The 20,496-nt window shown below is 44.4% G+C and overlaps 1 protein-coding gene across 1 annotated transcript in view; it reads left to right on the top strand.

The window, feature by feature from the left end:
• Nucleotides 1–209: 209 nt before the first annotated feature.
• Nucleotides 210–20,496, top strand: part of LOC119167093 (uncharacterized) — an 85,278-nt gene continuing 64,991 nt past the window's right edge. Inside the window, exons 1-3 of the mRNA XM_075867919.1 lie at nt 210–297; nt 10,787–11,036; nt 18,884–19,857. Of these exons, the coding sequence (XP_075724034.1) occupies nt 19,138–19,857 (720 nt within the window). The 5' untranslated portion in view covers nt 210–297; nt 10,787–11,036; nt 18,884–19,137. The remainder of the gene's footprint in view (nt 298–10,786; nt 11,037–18,883; nt 19,858–20,496) is intronic.

Here is a 20,496-nt window from a genome sequence, read left to right as displayed (position 1 = left end):
TACGCCAAGAGAGTTGGTTGCGTCACCTCAGTAGGGACACGTGTAGACACCCAGATTGCGGAGAGATACATCTCTTATACGATGAAAAAAAAAAATGTGTGTGCACGCCCCAAGATGGAATCCAGGCATGTCGTGTTTTCTGGCATCCCGTGTTTCAAAACCGGGTCTTCGGTGTTCTTAAAAGCAACATCTTATCGTGTAAGGCAGTTCACTCGTGATTTAACAGCGCGCAGGTCGTGTGGCTGAGTATTGAGTTTCTGGCTTTCTGAAGTGCTTGGTCCTTGGCGTTTGCCCCCGGTGAGTGGTTGACAACACGTTGTAGCAACCGGCAAACGAAATAAGCTTCAGACGCTGAATATTCTTCCGACAGCCGGCATCATGACAGATTACACTTGTGATCACTTTGTGGACAATACGAGTGAACACGCTGCATGAGTTTAGATTCTGCGACGTTGTTGGTATCTAATGTATGAAATCCTGTGTTAAAGAGGCCCGATCAACGTTTGACAATACGAAGTACGATTGTGTTTATTCTATACTGCGTGGCGTTTCCCGTTGTTTTCATGCAACTAAAGGGGCACTACAGAAAAAAAAACAATGACTTGGTTGAAAGTGAAAAAACTGCACTTTGAGAGATCTCTAATGTCATACGTTTCCCTATCATGAGTTCATTATTAAGGAAGAAAAATGAGGACTGAAGTTTCATTTTTAAACTTCGCGCCAAAATCGCTGCGCGTGACGTCGATAGCTTCAAAAATGTATTCTTGGTATTCTTGCCTCACTGGCTCGATGAAATTTTCTGAAACTTCGCAATCTAGGTCTATATCACCCCCAGATGACAATGTACTCTATATTTTATTGGTTAGAGGCTACGTAGGACCCAGTGGACGTCTTGGAAATCTATGACGTCACGGTTCTTGGTGCGGGAATCCCAAAGTGGCGTCGCCACCTCCGTTTTGTTTTCGCCTGTTTTCTTGCTCACCGAGTGTCGCCTCGCGGTAAGAGTCGTGTTTGCGGGATTGTGAAATAGTACTTTACTAATACGCGTAAAAATGTTTTGCTCTCTTGTGTCCCTTTAATTATGCCAGTAGTCTGTTCTCGTGACGTCACGAGGATACTTAAGCTCTCGGTTGGTTCATATACGGCTGACGCAAATTGTGAACTGTCCCAGCTTTGTCATGCAATGTCACGCCCTCCCTGCCTTGCTTCGCGTCACTATCGCGCGCAATTCCCCAGTGAAACGTTCCGTATCTTACGAAAATATATGGAATCTTACGAAAATATATGGAAAATATTTGGAAAATATAGGAAAACTTATGGATTCCGTATAGAAACGTGGAATTTTTGACTCCAATGCAGAACGTTTCTGTAGCGATATAATCGACCGATTTCACTATGTTTTACGCGTTCTGACTCTGCGAGCGGCGTTAGGAGTGTCAGTCGAAAATCGTGAAATCCTGATTAGCTCGACTCACAGTTCTGACATCGCCAGCGTGTTTTAAGAAGAAATAATTAGCGAGAAGAAGATAGCATTCGCAGAAAGGGAATATACTGAGGGCGAAAAAGAAACCATCCTCTAGTCTTCAAACTCGTACTTCCATCAGTAACCGAATAGCCAGTGATTCGGTTGCATTGGCAGCGGTTGTAAATCTGCTTTGAGGTATTGGGTCTCATCTTTAGTACGGCAGCTGACCGAGAATGACACTTATGTGATTTAAACTTAGGTTTACTTACATTTTGTACAGAAATAGAACTTTGTGTAATGGCCGCACAGCGACCGCGTTTCGGGCGGCAGCGAATTGGGCACTGCGGCTCCCAGCCGAGACAACACAATCCCCTCTGGGGATTGTGGTTATCCTGTTTATCTATAACAATTGGTCACAAGTTAGAGATAATGATGAGACTACCATTTGCAGGCCTAACAAGTCGTATCCCATCGAATGGAGTTTGAAGACGCTCGAGGTGCTACGTAAATTTTGGCTGCTTATCTGGACCCTGTCGCCTTCCAGCACGTTATCTGGTTTGCTATCTTGTCAGTTGCGATTGGCCCAGAGCGTTGCTGCGGTGTGGTTGACTGGCTTAAAGATGTCTCCATTACCGAATCTAACGCGGCAGAATTTGGCAGTGTATATGGAGTAGCAATCCGGCGATCGAACGTTCAGGATGGTCGCATAACGTGATTGATTGATTGATTGATTGATTGATTGATTGATTGATTGATTGATTGATTGATTGGTTGATTGATTGATTGATATGTAGGGTTTAACGCCCCAAAACCACCCTATGATTATGAGAGACGCCGTAATGGAGGGCTCCGGGAATTTAGACCACCTGGTGTTCTTTAACGTGCTCGCATAACGTGTAAGCTCGCTATTACTGACGAGGCTTCACAAAGGTTCTCAAGTACAGTCGCGCTCAATATGACTTGCAAGTTGCAGCGTGGGAGCGTGTCACCTCACGAGTTCAAAAATTGCGCGTGGCTTGCACCGGCCCTCACTTCCATTACTAAACGCGTGTCTCTCAATTGAGTGCGATCCCAAATAATGAAAATCACATTTTTTATTTGTTGAAATAAAAACAAGTTGAAGCCATGCGCAACCTCTTAACTCGTAAGGCCATGCGTTTCCCGTGTTGCAAGTCACATTGAACGCGCCTGTGCGTGTATATTTTATCATAAATCTACAGCACGGAGAAATGAACTGTCCTGCGTGGCAAACGTACTTAAAAAATAAGATCCATGTAATCCTAATCTCTAACTTGGGTTTCGGGTAGCGAAACTCGCACGTCGGCCAACGTGTACTACAACTGGTGCATATTCCTCCGGTTGGCCTTGTGATTCACGAGCTGTCGAAACGGATCTCAGAGGCCAGCTAGAAAGACGCACGTGATTGGGATTGGTTCCGGCATGTGCCACCGTGATCCCAGCTGTTCACAAGAAAAAGCGTCTGCGTTTCCAGTGAACTTAATTCAATTATTATTCACTAATTACCCCGAGTTTATTTACCCTTATCTTAAGATGGCGCTGTTCCCATATCAAGTGCATTCAATATATAACTTTACTTCATGCAGAACAATCGACTTCCTAGCATTAACTTAAGCCATAGCACCTAAGAACACAGGGACCGAAGAGGAGGACAAGACGTGCGTAACTCAACAGTGAATTTTCATTTCTGAAACGTGTTGAACTGTATTTCTGAGACGTGTTGTTCTCGAACTAAAAATACAGACATGCAGAAACTGCATTCAAAGTTCAAGCCAGCATCATCCAGATGCTGGGTCCCTCGCACTCAAAAGTTATCGGGGGCCGCTGAACAAGTTGGCACCTTCGTTTAAAGGTCAGACTAGCCTCAACTATACTTCGTGTATCTACGTTCAAAGTTCTCTAAAAAAATACTGCCCATTCATTTAACAATGTTATACAACCAAACTCGCTGTTGTGTACTGACCACGTGTCCAACTAACTTTAAAATAACAAACTAACTAACGCAAAAGTGTCCTCGATTTGTCTTCGCACAACTTTGATTTTTTTTAACACGTTTTCTGGGAAGTATTAAGAAAAACAGAAGTATAGGTACTTGGCCGCGAGAAACGTGAGTGCCACTCGCTCCTCGTATCACCGAAAGGAATGCATCGCGCTCCATTACTCCGGCGCCCGTGTCCTGCAGGCTGTTTAAAATGACCAGGGCCGAGCAATACAAGGCAGCGACGGTTCATCGGCGCTGGGACACCCGATGCGTCCGTCAGTTGAGAAGGGCCTCGCAGGTTCGCGTCGCACGATCGTCGGATGGCACCAACGTCAGCGTCTAACAGTTTCGCCGCAGAAATAATTCCTCACTGGCACGGCGTGCAGACCTTGCGGGACATTTGGCCATTCTGGACAACCAAATACTTTGTAGGTTCAGAAGCGTTGCCATGTCGAAAAGGCACGCCTCCCTCAGTCTCAACGGGTAAATTTTACCGAATGATTGAGATGTACCACCTGCAAGCAGAAAAACCGCACTGGCTTCCCAGGTTAGAAAGCCTGATGCATAAAGTTTCCTATAGGTACATTAGAGGAAACTCCGGCGCTAGTTAGCTGCAACGCACGGCGCTTCAGCCATGATGGGAATGATGGGCACTACGCGGATTTGTCTGATCTTCGTTCTTCCCTTGATAACATTATCTGGGTTATCACGAGTCCCAAAACCACCATTATGAGAGACGCCGTATAGTGGAGGGCTCCGGAAATTTCGACCACCTGCGGTTCTTTGACGTGCTCTGACATGGCACAGTACCCGGTATACCTCAGCCATTTCGCCTCCGTCGAAATGCGACCGCCACGGCCGGGATCGAAATTGCGACATTCGGGGCAGCTGCCGAGCACTGCTACCGCTACGCCACCGTGGCGGAAAGCGCAAGCTTCCTTCAGACCCAGAGTGGCGTCACTAAACATCCGACGCCAGCTATACGAGGACAATTACAGCAGGCGTTTCCAGACGAGCAAGAGTAAAGCTGTCGGTGCGGCTGCAACTAAGCCGACTGTAGGCCACGACGATATCGTCGGCCTATTCGACATACGCAGTCGGCCCGCGTCGGTCCAGCAAGGCTGACGCCCGTACGCGCGATCGGCACGCCACGCGTCTCACCCTGGTCACGTGAGAGCGCGCATGCTCGGTGGACGTTGGACGACTGTAGCTTCGTCTACTGGACACATGCGAGTGGAAAGCCACGGCGGCAAGAGCAGTGCGACCGCACGCACCCACCGGCGAACGCGGACTGCCATCGACGCTAGACTAGGTAAGCGCTTGCCATCGTGATTGATTGATTGATTGATTGATTGATTGATTGATTGATTGATTGATTGATACGTGGGGTTTAACGTCCCAAAACCACCATACGATTACGAGAAACGCCGTGGTGGAGGGCTCCGCAAATTTCGACCACCGGGTGTTCTTTAACGTGCACCCAAATCTGAGCACACGGGCCTACAGCATTTCTGCCTCCGTCGGAAATGCGGCCGCCGCAGCCGGGATTCGAACCCGCGACCTGCGGGTCAGCAGCCGAATCTTAGCCACTAGACCACCGCGGCGGGGCTGCAATTGTGACATTTTCGCTTTGTAAATACTCAGTATAAGGATTGCCGAAAATCAAACTTGCGTGGCTAATATTTTTTTTTCTGACGAGGTTGTACCGTGGTTACAATGTCCGGGCGCTAACAAGACTACGATTAGGGTTTCCCATGCTTTCCCTGTAGCTTAATTATACGTCGTTTCGTTACGCTTAAATTTACGGGTACTGTCATTTTTTTTCACGCAAGTTGTGAAATTACACAGACGAAATCACACAAGCTTGCTTTGTTCGAATCAGAGTAACACGAGAGCCACGGTTGCTGTCCCTGCAGCGTTTGTCGCATTTCAGTGGAGACGAAATGGTTCAGGTCCATTGTAAAGTATCCTCCTCTCCCCCCCCAAAAAAAAAAAAATTAACGAAAGCAAGCAAAAGGAAAACTTAGGCTAGGGAGACGATGCAGGTTTCAACCGACGCTCAATGTTTCAGAAGGACAACAGACGGAGATACATCCGGCCATGCGGAATGCCTACCTCCAACAGCAAAAAAAAAAAAAAAAATGCATCTGTATGTTCATGTGCTGTCTTTCTGAAAAATGAACGTCACTTGAAACTTAGCGCCGGCATCGTCTACGTACCCCGTGCCCGTGTGCTTTTTTTTGTATTTATTTTTCACGCTATTACACAAGGCATTCGAACCAGATAGCTGGGCCTCGCTTTCTGCCGCGAGGGAGACGGTACTGTGCGATGTAGACGGTCAAAATTTTTGAAGCCCCCTCCTATTGGTGTGCTTCGTAGTGGTCTCTGCACGTATTATTATTATTATTATTATTATTATTATTATTATTATTATTATTATTAGTAGTAGTAGTAGTAGTAGTAGTAGTAGTAGTAGTAGTAGTAGTATCAAGTTCGGCCACGCGGTGTTTTTTTAATGACCCCCAAAACAGATTTTTTTTTCATTTCACTCGTGTCGAAAGGCTGCAGAGTCAAACCCACGTCCTCGAGAATGAGCGACGCAGAATCTTCGTATTTTTTCGCGTGGTCGCCTTTGCAAAGAAGTCATTATCAGCTACCATACTGGTCTTCCTTGAAAAAAATGGCAGTCCACGTCGTTATCACCCACTATGAGCAAGATTTTAATTAGCAAGATTTTTTTTTTTTCCTGTGGGCGTCATCTGAGGCAGATTCGACAAACGTGCACATCTGTCAAATCGGGCTGTGCAATCGAGATTTAATCTACGCGTGTGCTCCCAATTCTCAGCGAGAAAAAATTCCTGCTTATTTGTTGTCCCTCGTGACTCTAATATTAAGTTTATTTGCAGGTACGTAGTAATTATCTCAGGCCATCTGTGGTAGAACTTGTAGCACACATTCTATTGGTTTTCGTCTGGTGCGTTATTGAAAGTGTCTTTGTTCGAATCAGAGAGACGAATTTTTTTTCTTTTTTCCTCACTTTCATTGGTTTCAAATTTACGCATAATTACTACCCTATAGCTAAAGACTACGATTAGGGTTTTTCTATGTTTTCCTAGCTTAATTGTACGTCGTATTCATTTGGGTACGCTTCATTTTGCAACTGCTACAATTTTTTTCACGCAAGTTGTGAAATTACACAGACGAAATTACACAAACTGAAATCCACAGAGACTGAGTGACAGTCTATACAAGTGACTACAGGTACGCAACACGGCGGTAAAACGAGACAAAGTCACCAGCTGTCGCCTCTTACAGGCTTTGAAAAAATCAAGCTAGTTGGTTGTTCTCGAAGCAAGTTGATGAACATTTTGATATCAATTGTAGGGTTCAATTATAAGAGTAACATCTGTCTCCCGGAGAGCCCAGAACAAAGCATGGTCTGAATGACGATTGAAAGACAGCTTCAACGGGAACGACAGCCAAAGGCAATGTTGTGCGACCGCTGATAATGACATTTCAATTAAATGGTAAAAAAGGTGTAAAGAGGAATGGTTATCCTTTCTATAGTTAATTACGCTGTCCTATTATTTTTCAGTATTGTGTTACTCATACATAACTCATACATAAAAGGCCATAGTAGATGCCCTTTTATGTCATTTGCATAAATTATATGAAGTCCTATATGCGCATCTGTGGCTCCATATATCGCTACAGGTTGCCATGTATAGCAGGGAATGCACCCATATACGGATCGTGTGTTCTATATATGGCATCGAATGCAGCCACGGCCATACCACATGTGACGCCAATTAGAGCCGCATACTGCGTAATGTTGTCATATAATCAATTAACAATGTGTATATGGGACCATGCATCTTTTACAGACATTTAACCACCACTCCCCCCTCCTCTAATAAATTGCAAATGCACAGTTATCGATGCGACAGTTTTGACATCCCAAAATGCCAACTTAACTTGCGAGACCTGTCGTTCCGTTTTTTTACATGTTGTGGCAGAGCTTAAAGTGAAGAGAAATGCTTGTTAGGTATTCAGTAATTACCTCACAACCCCACAAGTAATTCGTATATTGGCCCTAATATAAATAAAGGAGGACACGCTGTTTTGGTTTCTCTCGCTTCGAGTAATGTTCACGCTAGTAGTGGTTTATTAATAGTTGTAATCCAGTTGCTGCTGCCATGAAGGCTTTCGAATGTGACAGTGAGTCAAAAACAAGCACTGAAGTAGTTTAACCGAATTTAATACTGAATCGTATGCGATAGTCAATTTTGTTAATGAGTGCAATGTCCTCGTTTGTGTACAGATCTCTGAGCGCTCGGCACAGCTCTATAAAAGCAAACTATCCACAAAGGTTGCTACGGTTTAACCTCTCTATGCTTCACAGTGGAATGTAAGCAGCGCCGCAGTATAGTGGACTCCTGACGCGTTTCAACTTTGTGGTGCTCTTTAACGAGCAAATTGGGTTGCACCATCATCAGGCTATCGTATCATTATTGCACGACGAGGGTCTATCCCAACGATTTCCGTTTACCCTGTTTTGAGTGAGCTGATTTCATTTCATTACCGGGAGCTTCTTACATGAGCGCACAAGCACTGACACGAGCGTTGTGGGGGTGCTGACACACCCTGTAAAGTAGTTTGCGTCTTATAGCGCACGTGTTTCGCGCATAAGCCGCATTTCGTGTTCACAACTGCAGAGCAGTAGGTGGCGTTGTGCTCGCGAGCGTTTGTTATCACCACTATCATCATCATCATGGTTAAATTGATAGCACCGGTGGTGACGCCTGGCAGAAAGCGTTGGTGGCGGAGCGAGAGAGATAAGCTCAAGGAGGATTAAAGAAAAATTGCTGGAGTGGAAGCTCCTGCATTGCCTTGCCAGCAGAAGTGAAGCCAGCTTTTGCCACTGCCAAGATGGCGGAAACATGTTCTTTTCTGATAGTACCCACTTGAAGATCAAGTGGCTTTGATATGTTATGTAAAGGCTGCGTTAGTTCTATATTAAAAGATAGTTGATCCCGACGAAATAACATACAGAAACGAGTATGGATGACTGAATCTTCAAAGAACTTTGCCTCTCATTAGAGGCTCACTAAGGAAAACCTGTAACTGTAAGACGCACTTGGAGCACTATGTGACCCGAAAAAGTTCCCACATTAAATTCGTTGGGCGTGCGAGGGTAACGCACCGTTTTTAATCGCTGAACGGTGATGCTTTATCATGCCCCTAGTAAGATGGCCACCACAGCCGCCTTCTTGCCAGAGGAACGGCTTCACTTCTGCGCAACCATTTCCACTTCAGCAATTTTTTTAAATCCTCCTTGGATAAGCTGCTCTCTTTGGCATGTGGCGGTTGCCGTGAATGGTTCTTTAGCGTGGGTCCCCGGTGCGCGGCACTGCGGGTTGCGCGCCGGGGGCCCTCGTGGTGAGTCAAGCGTCGGCGAAGCCGCCTTGAGTGTGTTCTCGTTTTTGATTTGTCATGTTGGTTGTTGTGTAATATTGTGTAAGGTTGTTTAGCGTGTCGATCACAATTTATGTTATAATGATTCGGCTGACGATATCGTCGTCCTAAAAGCAGTTGAAAAAGTGTGCTGTTTTTTGGTTTGTTAAAACCGCGTCTGCTGTGTCCGTTCCCTCCGAGAGCCTGGCGAGTCCGCCATCGAGACTCCACAGCGTAGTGAGCCCACATAAGCGGACACGGGCGTACGAGAGCGTACGAGGGTGATTTCAAATTATGAAACCCGTCACATGTTGCCGCCGCCTTAATCGAACCTATAACCTCGAGATCGGCAGCAGAGGGATGTCCGTAAACCACATCAACTTGTGTATTCTTATAACGCACACTGCCAACTTGAAGCACGAAGTGCAGAGCTGTGCAGCCTTGCTGTTCTTGTTCACTTTCTCGTGTGGCTCATGCCAAGGGTGGAGGATTGGCTAAGAATTGAGTGGTCATTTAAAATGTTACGAGGTTTTAGAGTAATTTAGGGTTTTCTATTCGGTTTTCTCTTTTCTCCTTCTGTCCTTTCTTGTCCTTTTTCCAGTTATTTCAATATTTTTCTTTAGTTCTATTTATTTTCTATTTTTCATCCCCTGTTTTTCCTTTCTCTCTGTTTCTAATTCTTGCATGCTTCCTTTTCCCATTTGTATTAGGATCAGGATTCCGATGTTGTAGGTAGCCGGCGGGTCTATCGTTACATAATTTGCAGGCCATTGCCACAACCGGTTTTCTCTTTGTAACGAATGTCGTTTTTTTTTTAACTAAGCACGGGCAGGCTCTGAAAAAGTCAGATAGAGGTACCGGCCCAATACTGCATGTGGTATAGCACAGAGGCCGCCACCGGCTTATGCAGGCTTACGTCACGCTACATGCGGCTTTTGCAATTTGTATACGTGGTTTGTATTCACTTGTTTCTTTAGCCATATCAGTAATGTCCGCGCTTCATGTTATCATCACTAAGACACTCGAAGAGGAACAGGAAGAAGGCTTGTCTTTGGCGCTAGCCCGTTCTCGATACGCTGCAGCTGGCTATACGCTGTGTACGTGGTCGAGCTTGCGTTACGTCCAGCGATCACGACAGCGTACAGTCTGGACCCCTAAAGCGCTCCACACCTAAAATAAATCACTGCATAAATTGGAAAAAAATTCCGCCATATCCACGAAGTGAATGATGATGAGTGGGCGAAGCTCCGGAGGTAAACCTGGTAAACCATGAATCCTCTGTACATTTTGCCCACTCGATTTTATTACATCGCTCCCCCTAGCGTACGTCGCCGCACTAAATCGAACGATTGCCTTCAACCAATGACACGCGCCATATGTGACATCATTCCTATTTTATAAGATCTCGCGTCTTTCATCAACTACAAGTACCGCTTTCTAGTTTATAACATCTTGCATCTTTTCATCATCAGCTACAAGTACCACCATCTAGTAAACACTACAAGAACTAAACGAGAGGTGGCTACATACAGGAGACGGTACCGCCATCTAGTGAACACTGCAAGAACTAAACTAGAGGTGGCTACATACAGGGGACGGTACCGCCATCTAGTGAACACTGCAAGAACTAAACTAGAGGTGGCTACATACAGGGGACGCACAGCCCACGCCCTAAGGAGCTTCGCCCCTAAAAAAAAGTAGGCGAGCGGTCATACTACTAAACTGACTAATGTCGGATATAATTATAGATTTGGAGCCAATAATGTGAAGAAGTAGTAGGAAGAAATGATAAGAACATAACAACTATGTCAGTTTAGCAGCAGCGGTGGCGGCTACGAATGGCCTACTAAATTGCATTCTGTTTACAGGTTGATTCGGCAAACCGATCAAGACAACTGTTTGGCTTCTACCACCGTGCACTTAATCTTGGACCCGCGAAGTCTGCGCCTGTGTGAGCATTTCCGGCGGCTATCGGCAGCACATCCTTATAACCCGCGCAGATCATCGACTCGTAGCGCGGATTCCTGGATAAGAGACCCCGCAGGTTCTCCCAGTCAGCCAGTTTAGCAGCAGTGGTTGCGGCTACGAATGGCCTACTAAATTGCATTCTGCCTACAGGTGCGGCTTCCACCTTCTTTCTACATTCTTTTGTTTTATGCCGCTACTGCTGCTGCTTCTAGAGCTTTGTACAACTTCGTGACGCCTACGTGCGCCGAACTTGCAAAACGTTTAGAAGTTTTAGAGAATGTGCTGCAGGGTAAAGTTGGTTTGGTTGTTGATGATGTTGTTTATCGCGTTAAATCTCGGATGGATGCTGACCCTGACCAATCAGTAGAAAAGTTGAAAAATGAAATCGACGAAATGAAAATTAGTAGGAATTTCCTCAGTGAAAGAGTAGAAAAGCTCTAAGCGGAACAGAATCATTTACTAGCTGAAATCAAGACTTTGATTTCTTGGAACTCTGAATTAGAAAAAAGGATTGCTGAGATGGAACAATATTCCTCTAAAAATAGCGTAGAAATCAAAGGAGTTCCGTTCACCCAGGGTGCAAGTTGCCTAGCAATTCTTCAAAGCATCGGTAACGAAATTCAATGCCCTCTTTCCGATTCTAACGTTCGCATAGTTCATGGCGTACCCTCAAGTTCGAATAGAAAAAATCTAATAGCACGCTTTTGTTCCTGATCAAAGAAGGCTCAATTCGTAAACAAGGCACGGAAGACACGGCTGCAGACAAGCGATCTTGGTTTTTCAGGAAATCATATGCGGCCCGTATGCGTAAATGATCACTTGACCCAGCAGAACGAGAAAAATTTGCGCGATGGCCCTTAGCCTTAAAAAAAGAAGAAGAAATGGCAATTTTTGTGGACGGATGATTGTCAAATCAAGGCCCGCAAAACAACTGACAGCAGCGTATTCCGAATTCAAGACGAAGCTGACCTAAGCGTATTCTCGAACTAAGTTCATCTCATATCCTAACGTTGCAATGCCTTGGCGTCTCATAATCATATGGTGGTTTTGGGACGTTTTACCCCACAGATCAATCAACGTTACAATGCCTTACATTGATACCGATAACCTTCAGTCTTTATCATCGCAGACCTATAAATTGATAATTAATTTTAATGCGCGCAGCCTTAGTAACCATTTCGATTATTTTCACGCCCCCTTTTTTTGCTGCTTACGCTTTCCGTTTGTGGTAATCTGTGTTTCGGAGACTTGGCTCACCTACTCTGATAAAAATTTGTTTTGCTTTCCGAACTACAACGCAGAGTACAACCAACGTGCATCCTCGTGTCACGGGGGCACCGCGACATTCATATCTAACAACGTTAGCTACAAACGTAGAACCGACTTGGTTCTTGATGCACCCGATTGTGAAACAGTTTGGATAGAATGCGATAGTCCTGATTTCAATAGTAACTCACGCGAAACGGTATTCGGCTGCATACACCGCTCACCCAGCTCTTCCATGGCTAACTTTTGCTCTGCTCTTGACGCCATGCTACATTAACTCACGCAAGAAAACAAAAATACGGTCATCATGGGCGACATCAATATCAATATTTTGGATGATGCAAGTTCTAGTCAATAGAAAAACACCTTTCTTGAGTATGGTCTCGACTCCCTTATAAACTAGCCCCCCGCTGTGTGGGTAACACTTCTGGTACTTTAATTTATCATGTCTTAACGAATCTTCTTACCCCTCCTGAGGCTTTTATCATCCGTACCGCTGTTACAGACCACTTCCCTGTAGCACTTCGCTTTCATTGCGCGGCTACTCCTACAAATACTTGCTTCTCCAAGTCAATCGTTGACATAAAAAAAAATTACGCCATATCCACGAAGTGAATGAGGATGAGTGGGCGAAGCTCCGGAGGTAAACCTGGTAAACCATGAATCCTCTGTACATTTTGCCCACTCGATTTTATTAAATCGCTCCCCCTAGCGTACGTCGCCGCACTAAATCGAACGATTGCCTTCAACCAATGACACGCGCCATATGTGACATCATTCCTATTTTATAAGATCTCGCGTCTTTCATCAACTACAAGTACCGCTTTCTAGTTTATAACATCTTGCATCTTTTCATCATCAGCTATAAGTACCACCATCTAGTAAACACTACAAGAACTAAACGAGAGGTGGCTACATACAGGAGACGGTACCGCCATCTAGTGAACACTGCAAGAACTAAACTAGAGGTGGCTACATACAGGGGACGGTACCGCCATCTAGTGAACACTGCAAGAACTAAACTAGAGGTGGCTACATACAGGCTACAGGGAACGCACATCCCACGCCCTAAGGAGCTTCGCCCCTAAAAAAAACGTTTACTGATTCAATAGGTGCGATAAACTGGTTCCACGTTACCTTCGCACTGACCCTGAGACAGCTTGTAGAGAATTTTCTTCCCTTATATCTGATGCTATAACTAAACCATTTTGTGCCGAAGAAAGCACGCATCTACCGAGAACCCTTGGTTAACACCGAAACTTCTCACCTGCTTACAAAAAAAAAAGACAATCTATACACAAAATCTACAAAAAGAAACCTTATAGTATGGCTTTGAAGGAATGTTGCAAAAAGCACAGTAATACATTTAACCGTCATATTAAAGAAAGCGAAACGAAATTACTATGAAAATTTAATATTGCAAGCTGGTAAGAATACGGGAAAGCAGTGGCGTACACTTGATTCCTTTCTAAACAAAAATAAAGCTGCAGCTTGTATAACTGAAATATGTCACGACGGAAAGACCTTTCAAGCTTCCGATGCCATTGATAATGCTTTCAGCTGCAGTATTTTTCCTGTATCAGCGCTAAATCCGGCCAATTATGTCTCAACGACAGGTGGAATTCATTGCAATCTTTTTATCCTTTTCTAACCAGCCCGGTTGAAGTTAGCAACACTAGTTTAAGTTTAAAAACAACTAGCGCTGGACACCACAACATATCTGCCAGATACATGAAGGACATTGTTGATGTCATCGCTGTATTTTTGCCCATATTGTTAACTTAACCTTCAAGCACTCTATATCTTTCCTTCTGAAATAAAGAAAAGCAAGATAGTGCCTGTTCACAAGAAAGGTGATAAGTCACTCATAAACAATTATAGGCCCATCACTATTATTCCTTTTTTCAGTAAGGTTGTCGAAAAATTACTTTCCGTCCGCCTTACAAAATACCTCGACAAACTTCAGCTCTTGTCGCCCCACAAAATTGGGTTTCGTCAAAGGCTTTCCACCAATACAACACTGGTTGCTCTTAATGAAAATACCTGAAACACAATTGATGAACGAAAATTGTTTGGATCAGCCTTTATTGACTTCAGTCAAGCCTTTAATTCTATCGATCAGGCTATTCTTTTGAACAAGCTCTCTTCCTGTGGTATAACTGGTCCGCCACGATATTTCATTTCTAGTTATTTACTGAATCGTACGCAAGTTGTGTTCATTTTATGGCATAATGTCGGGCTCCAAAACCACCAATATAGGGGCTCCAAAAGGATCAATATCAGGTCCTCTTCTATTTCTCGTTTACATAAATGACCTGACAGACTGTTTATCACCTCACACAATCCTTGTTTTACGCAGACGTCACCACAATATTTTACTGCTAACGACTCCATTCCTGCCCCGACCTCCCAGCTAAGCAGCGATCTTCAGAGCGCCATTAATTGGTGTCTCAACAACAAGCTTCTTATTGATCCTCATAAGACAAAGTTTATTTTCAGTTCTCGGTCGAAAAAACGAGATAACGCCATTCCGGTGTATTTTAATAACTATGAAATATTTCCATCTGACAAATTCACATTTCTTGGTGTAGAAATTGATTATTTTTTTAACTTTATTCATCATAGTGATTTATTAAAAAGAAAAAAAACGCCTATGGTACTCGTTTTCTGCTCAGAGCTCGCCAATTTTTTACGCTCCCTACACTATCTGCTATTTTACCTTCCTTCATAGTCATTTCAACTACTGTATTGAATCTTGGGCACTCACATATAAAACATACGTAAGCCAATCAGTGCATATTCAAAAAAAAACTGGCTCTCCACATAATAACACACAGTGATTAGCATGCTCATTCAGCTCCACTATTTTCTCCACCAAATATTATTCCTATTGCAAATATGATTGTCTTTAACTTAGCTGCGATTGCCTACCGCCTGGTACATAATCCGAAGCTTTTGTGTATTGTATGCGATAAAATTACAACTTTCTCTAGTAATACACGTTTCTCCTTTCAAAACAACATCCTACTGCCCAATTGGCGCGCACAAATTACGGACTGAAAACAGTGAGCTTCTCCGTTATCAAGGTATGGAACACTCTCCCTTTATGGACTAAAACCTGTCCCTCATTAAATGCCTTTAAAAATTGGGTTCGCCTTTACCCGAATCTCTTCTTTAAACTTGTGACTTATGTTGAGTTACTGTCATTGCCTTTTTTTTTTTGTCATGCATTCTCATCTATTATTTATCCACTTCCATTACTTTCTTTTTCTTCTGAAATACTTGTTAGTGTATATTCCTAGCGATTGCTTCCTTTGCACTGTATTATCTTCACTTTTTTAATTCACTTTTCTGTGTATTTCAATGTCAGATATTCTCTTTGTTATTGCATACCATAATGCCTCTTTCATTATTTTTTACGCATATTTACGCTTCTTTTACGCAATTCTGCTTCTGTTTTCATTTTCTTTGTGTATTTTATAACAAGAAGTCCCATTGCAGTGTTCACGCTAAGGGACCTCTTTCTGTATACCTCTCCCTATATGTAACGCCCCATCCGAATACGCTCAATAAACTGAAACTGGATAACATAAAGGGGGAAAAACACAATCTAACATGGTAATCTGTACAGCTTTTTTTTTACTTTTTCTTGATGACCTGCTCTTGTGGCCCATGCCCACTTTGGGGGACTGGCCAATAATTCAGTCGTTTCAAAAAAAAAATCTTATTCAATTTCGGGGCAACGAATGTTATGAAATAAAAATGACGAAAAAATTTTGAACAAAATTTTGATACTCACGGAAATGAACCAACTTATTTTGCCTTTTTTACGCAACTGTAGCCATAACTCCCATGGTCCCACTATTTACTAAACTTGGTATCCACTGCGCTACAGTTAAAGACAAGAAATAAAGTACCGCATGTCTTCGTTAGCTTCAGCCTCCGTTGGTTCGCTTTACGGCTCTGAAAAGGACTCTGAAACGTTTTTTTTTTTTTGAAGTTTTGTCGGCGTTTAAGCTAGGTAATCATCAAAGCACTCGCACCCCAAATTTGGTGACACGCCGCGTACCAAGGCCGTTACGGACAAATAAACCACACCCTCTTTGTCACCTCTGCCAGGGCTCCTCCATTCATGAGACACGCTGTCATCGCTGGTGATCGACGATTTGAGCTTTTACCTGTCTAGACCTCCAAGACCACACTCCGACAGGTTACGTGCAGGTCGTTGCGGTGGGAATATATTGTACCAAGACTGATTGTTGGCCTACTTGGTACTTGCTTAGCGACATAATTGATTGATATGTGGGGTTTAACGTCCCAAAACCACCATATGACCATGAGAGACGCCGTAGTGGAGGGCTCCGGAAATTTCGACCACCTGGGGTTCTTTAAACGTGCACTCAATTCTGAGCACACGGGCCTACAACATTTGCTTAGCGACATAGTTTAGCCGCGAAATATCACAAATACAGAGTAAAGGAACGCACTACGACAAGCACAGGCGCTTGTGCTTGTCGTTGTGTGTTCCTTCACTCTGTGCTTGCGCTATTTCGCGGCTAAAGTATGTCACTAAGCATTGCGGTCGGGCTGGCTAGCTGATGCTCAGCGGCGAAAACTTTAAAGTCAAATAAAATATTTCATACTTATCGACAGACTCCGGTGCGGTGGAGAGTGTTAACACATCTATACCAAGGAAACGAAAAAATGACCCTTTCGCAATATTTAAAAATCGTGTCAGTACGCCTCTGAGCTTTGTGATTACAGTAAGCACGCGTACATGGTTGCTAGAGACTAGGATTACTTATTGGCATCGATCATTATTTTTTATTTCCCGTACGCCCGTCACAGTTACGACGTTGTAATGCGCTACGCGATGCACTCTGTATCGCTAAATTCGGGGGACATATTACCTTTCGAGATCATGTCACAAAACGCTGGCAGGACACCTTCAACACGTATGCTCCGAAAATGTGTGGCCAGTTGATCATTTTTCGTTGTGCTCGCAGCCGTGCCAATGGCGTCCGTGAACTCTGCAGTTTCGTGCGAGTAGGGCTTTCGTGAAATATTCGCAGATTGCTTTTAGCCCACTTATAGCAGCTATAGCACATATCTTTCAACTATATCTTTCAACGAGTTCTCAAAACGCTAGCTGCGAAATATGCATGAATCTTTAATGAATTGGCTGTCCTGTGGATACAGATTATGTCGTCCGGGGTTGACAGATGATCCGGATTAGAGGCGGTCGGGGCGCGGGTTAAGCTCTGGTAGACAAACCGTTTTTTTTTTTTTCCCCTCGGACAAGGGGTTAGGTCTCGACAGCCATATTTCAACCGGGAGGTTTGGTTCGTGCGCCATTTCAGCTCGCGGCGCCGGCCCGCTGTTCTTACTTCAGTCAACGTGTCTCGCATATTCCAGGAGAAAGTCAGGGTTATTTCAAGGACCATTGTGAAGGGCACAATAATCGGCTTTTTTCATCTCATGTTTCCTTCACTTCCTTAATAACTGTGTTCCTGCGCTAGTCACGCATGACTGGTCCTAAGCATTTGTTTTTTTCACGAGGCGTCCCATGGAATCAACATGTGTTGGAACAAAACCATAAATCGAAAACTATATTCTGGAATATTTGTGAATATTTTAGCCTTCCTGGAGAACGATATCAACAAGTCTTCATGAAATCTCACGCAAAGTTGCATTTAGCCATTACGCATATTTATAAAGCATGCTTTGAAAAGGCCTTTCAAGTGGCAACGTTAGCTGACATGTTGCCCCCCCCCCCATAAAGTTTGCTATAAACAAACTATAAAGGGAACTGTGGCATCAGTGTCTATGGGAGCTGCAACGCATGGCAATACAGCGAGCCGATAATAATATGTAGTAGATTGTTTTTGTCTAATCTTCGTGCTCTCGGCTTCATTTGGCTTCGCGTGGCTTTGTCACGAGACAACAGTCGGCGAACGTTCAGCATCCACGCTTCACCACGTTAACCTTTTAGGCTCACCAATTCCAATAGAGTCACTGAGTTCAAAACGGTCCGTTCTTCCAATATACGAAGCAACACCAAAACACTGCAATAAACGAAGCCACTGATGCGTTCGAAGCCCGCCAGCGCGAAGACTATAGGCAAATCCGTGCACTACCCATCATTCCCATGGTAGCTGAACGATCGCAGCGCCCGAGTCCGCTCTATAGTTAATTTTAGGAAACTCTATGGTTCCCCCTTCCCCGAGCGTAGGATAGCAAATAAGACGCGCGTTTGGTTGACCTTCCTGCCTTTCCTTCATTTTGGCTTACTGCCTTTCCTTCATCGTGGCTTACTGCCTTTCCTTCATCTTGCCTTCCTTCAGTAGTAGTAGTAGTAGTAGGTTGTTGTTGTTGTAGTAGTAGTAGTAGTAGTAGTAGTAGTAGTAGTAGTAGTATTGGTAGTAGTAGTAGTATCGGGGTACACAATTCGGAACTTCACCTCACTGAACGCGATACTATACTTTCTATGTCTATACCAATAGTTTTCAAATTGCACATTACAGTAATAACCGAGTGAGAAGGATCACCCATTGCCAGAAAATGAATCATATTTTTAAACTAGAACAAATAGAGTCCAAAGTGTCGGGAGTGAGTACTCATGTTGTTAATGCCTGCATTTAGTTTGATATTTTAGATGTTTTTTTTTACAGTTCTATCGTTCGAATTAGCAGTTTTGCAAGTATGATGACCGACGTCGTTCATCTTCGCAGGAACGAAAGCTTAAAGGAAAATTGTTGGAGACGCGGCACAAGACGGCTTTCCATCTTTTGTCTATAGTACAACTGGAAGAACAAAAATGGATTGATTCTATCACGCCACAAAACCATCTTTGCTACCGACGCTGAGAAGTTTTCGATTGTACCCGTTGCTGTGAAACATGAAAAACAACCTACGAGCCTACCCTCTCGTGAACTTCGATGTGTAATATTTCACAACGCTAAGGCTCCCCGGTCACAGATAAGCCATGTTCGCCTTCGCGACCGACTTCGTCGTTTTCCTAGTCAAAGTCCTCGTGACCTGTTACGACGTCATCACCATTCCCGTCTACCTCATACTCCAGAAGCCCTGGATCTACTGGAAGCAAAAACGACTGTGCTTCGCCAAACCCATCAAAGATGGCGACCCGGCGTCACCCTACGTGCGTCCCGAAACTCTAGAAATCGAATGCCTGAAGGGTGTCCGAACGTTAGACGAAGCAACCCGCAAGGCCATCCGCTCGTACCCGAAACGACCCGCACTGGGAACCAGACCAGTACTGGGACAAAGCAAAGAGAAGCAGCCCAACGGCAGGGTCTTCAGGAAACTTGTTCTGGGAGACTACCAGTGGCTCACGTACGACGAGGTCGACAAGAAGATCGACATGACGGCGCGCGGTCTGCAAGCCATAGGCGTGAGGCCACGTCAGCGCATGGCCATCCTGGCGGAAACCAGCTGCGAGTGGTTCATAACGGCGCAGGCCTGTTTCCGCGCCAACGTCACGCTAGTCACTCTGTACGCGACGCTTGGCAACGATGGGATAGTGAGTGCAGTCAAGAGGACGGGGGTGACGCACCTTGTCACCTCTGCGGATCTCCTTCCACGGGTACTAAGCATCGCGAGCAAGACACCGTCCCTTACGCACATCGTCTACATGGAAAACGCTTCACCCAAACAGCTACAACCGTCTACTGCCCACAGACCTCAGGCAAGTACGCGTCAAACAACCTCTTTCTCTGTGATAAGTAGTGACACTGTCTCGCGATCTCCAGTAACGTTTCGTCGGGCTTAAACCTGCTCAGTCCACGAGTCTGTAGAGACTTAAAGAGCCCACCCCTACGAAAAGAACGAAAGTGTCATCGTCTGTTGATGTTTTCCTGTCTTTTCGGGAAAGTTAATGACGGCATCAATGTATTCACATGACGTCATAAGTATAAGCTCTTGATGGATCCGTATATGAGAGAATCAGTCGTGAATTGTCTCCAACCTTATAGTTTAACGTGCTCCCGCACGCCCGTTCTTACTCATTTCGCATCACTATCGCGTGCGGTGAACTGATTTCACTTCGTTAATAAGCGCTTTACTGCGCGAGCGGAAATAAACGCTTGCCGCCGAAAAGCGTGAATTTTTGGTGGACTAAACGATCGGTTCTGACTGTAGAAGGGGTAGAGAATGAGTGAAAAAAAAACTAACTTCGCATTTCAGTTGAATGTGGTTCGAGGGCCCTTGAACGGCTAATACCTGTTCGTTGAGCCTTAAACAGTGAAGAAGTGCATTTTTTATATAGAAGAGACGGTATAGGCTTTACGGGGATCGAACACGGGGACTCATGTGGTGGTATACCCCT

The sequence above is a fragment of the Rhipicephalus microplus genome, chromosome 6 (assembly GCF_043290135.1).
Source record: "Rhipicephalus microplus isolate Deutch F79 chromosome 6, USDA_Rmic, whole genome shotgun sequence".
Taxonomy (NCBI): domain Eukaryota; kingdom Metazoa; phylum Arthropoda; class Arachnida; order Ixodida; family Ixodidae; genus Rhipicephalus; species Rhipicephalus microplus.
This window is presented reverse-complemented; position numbering and strand designations above follow the sequence as displayed.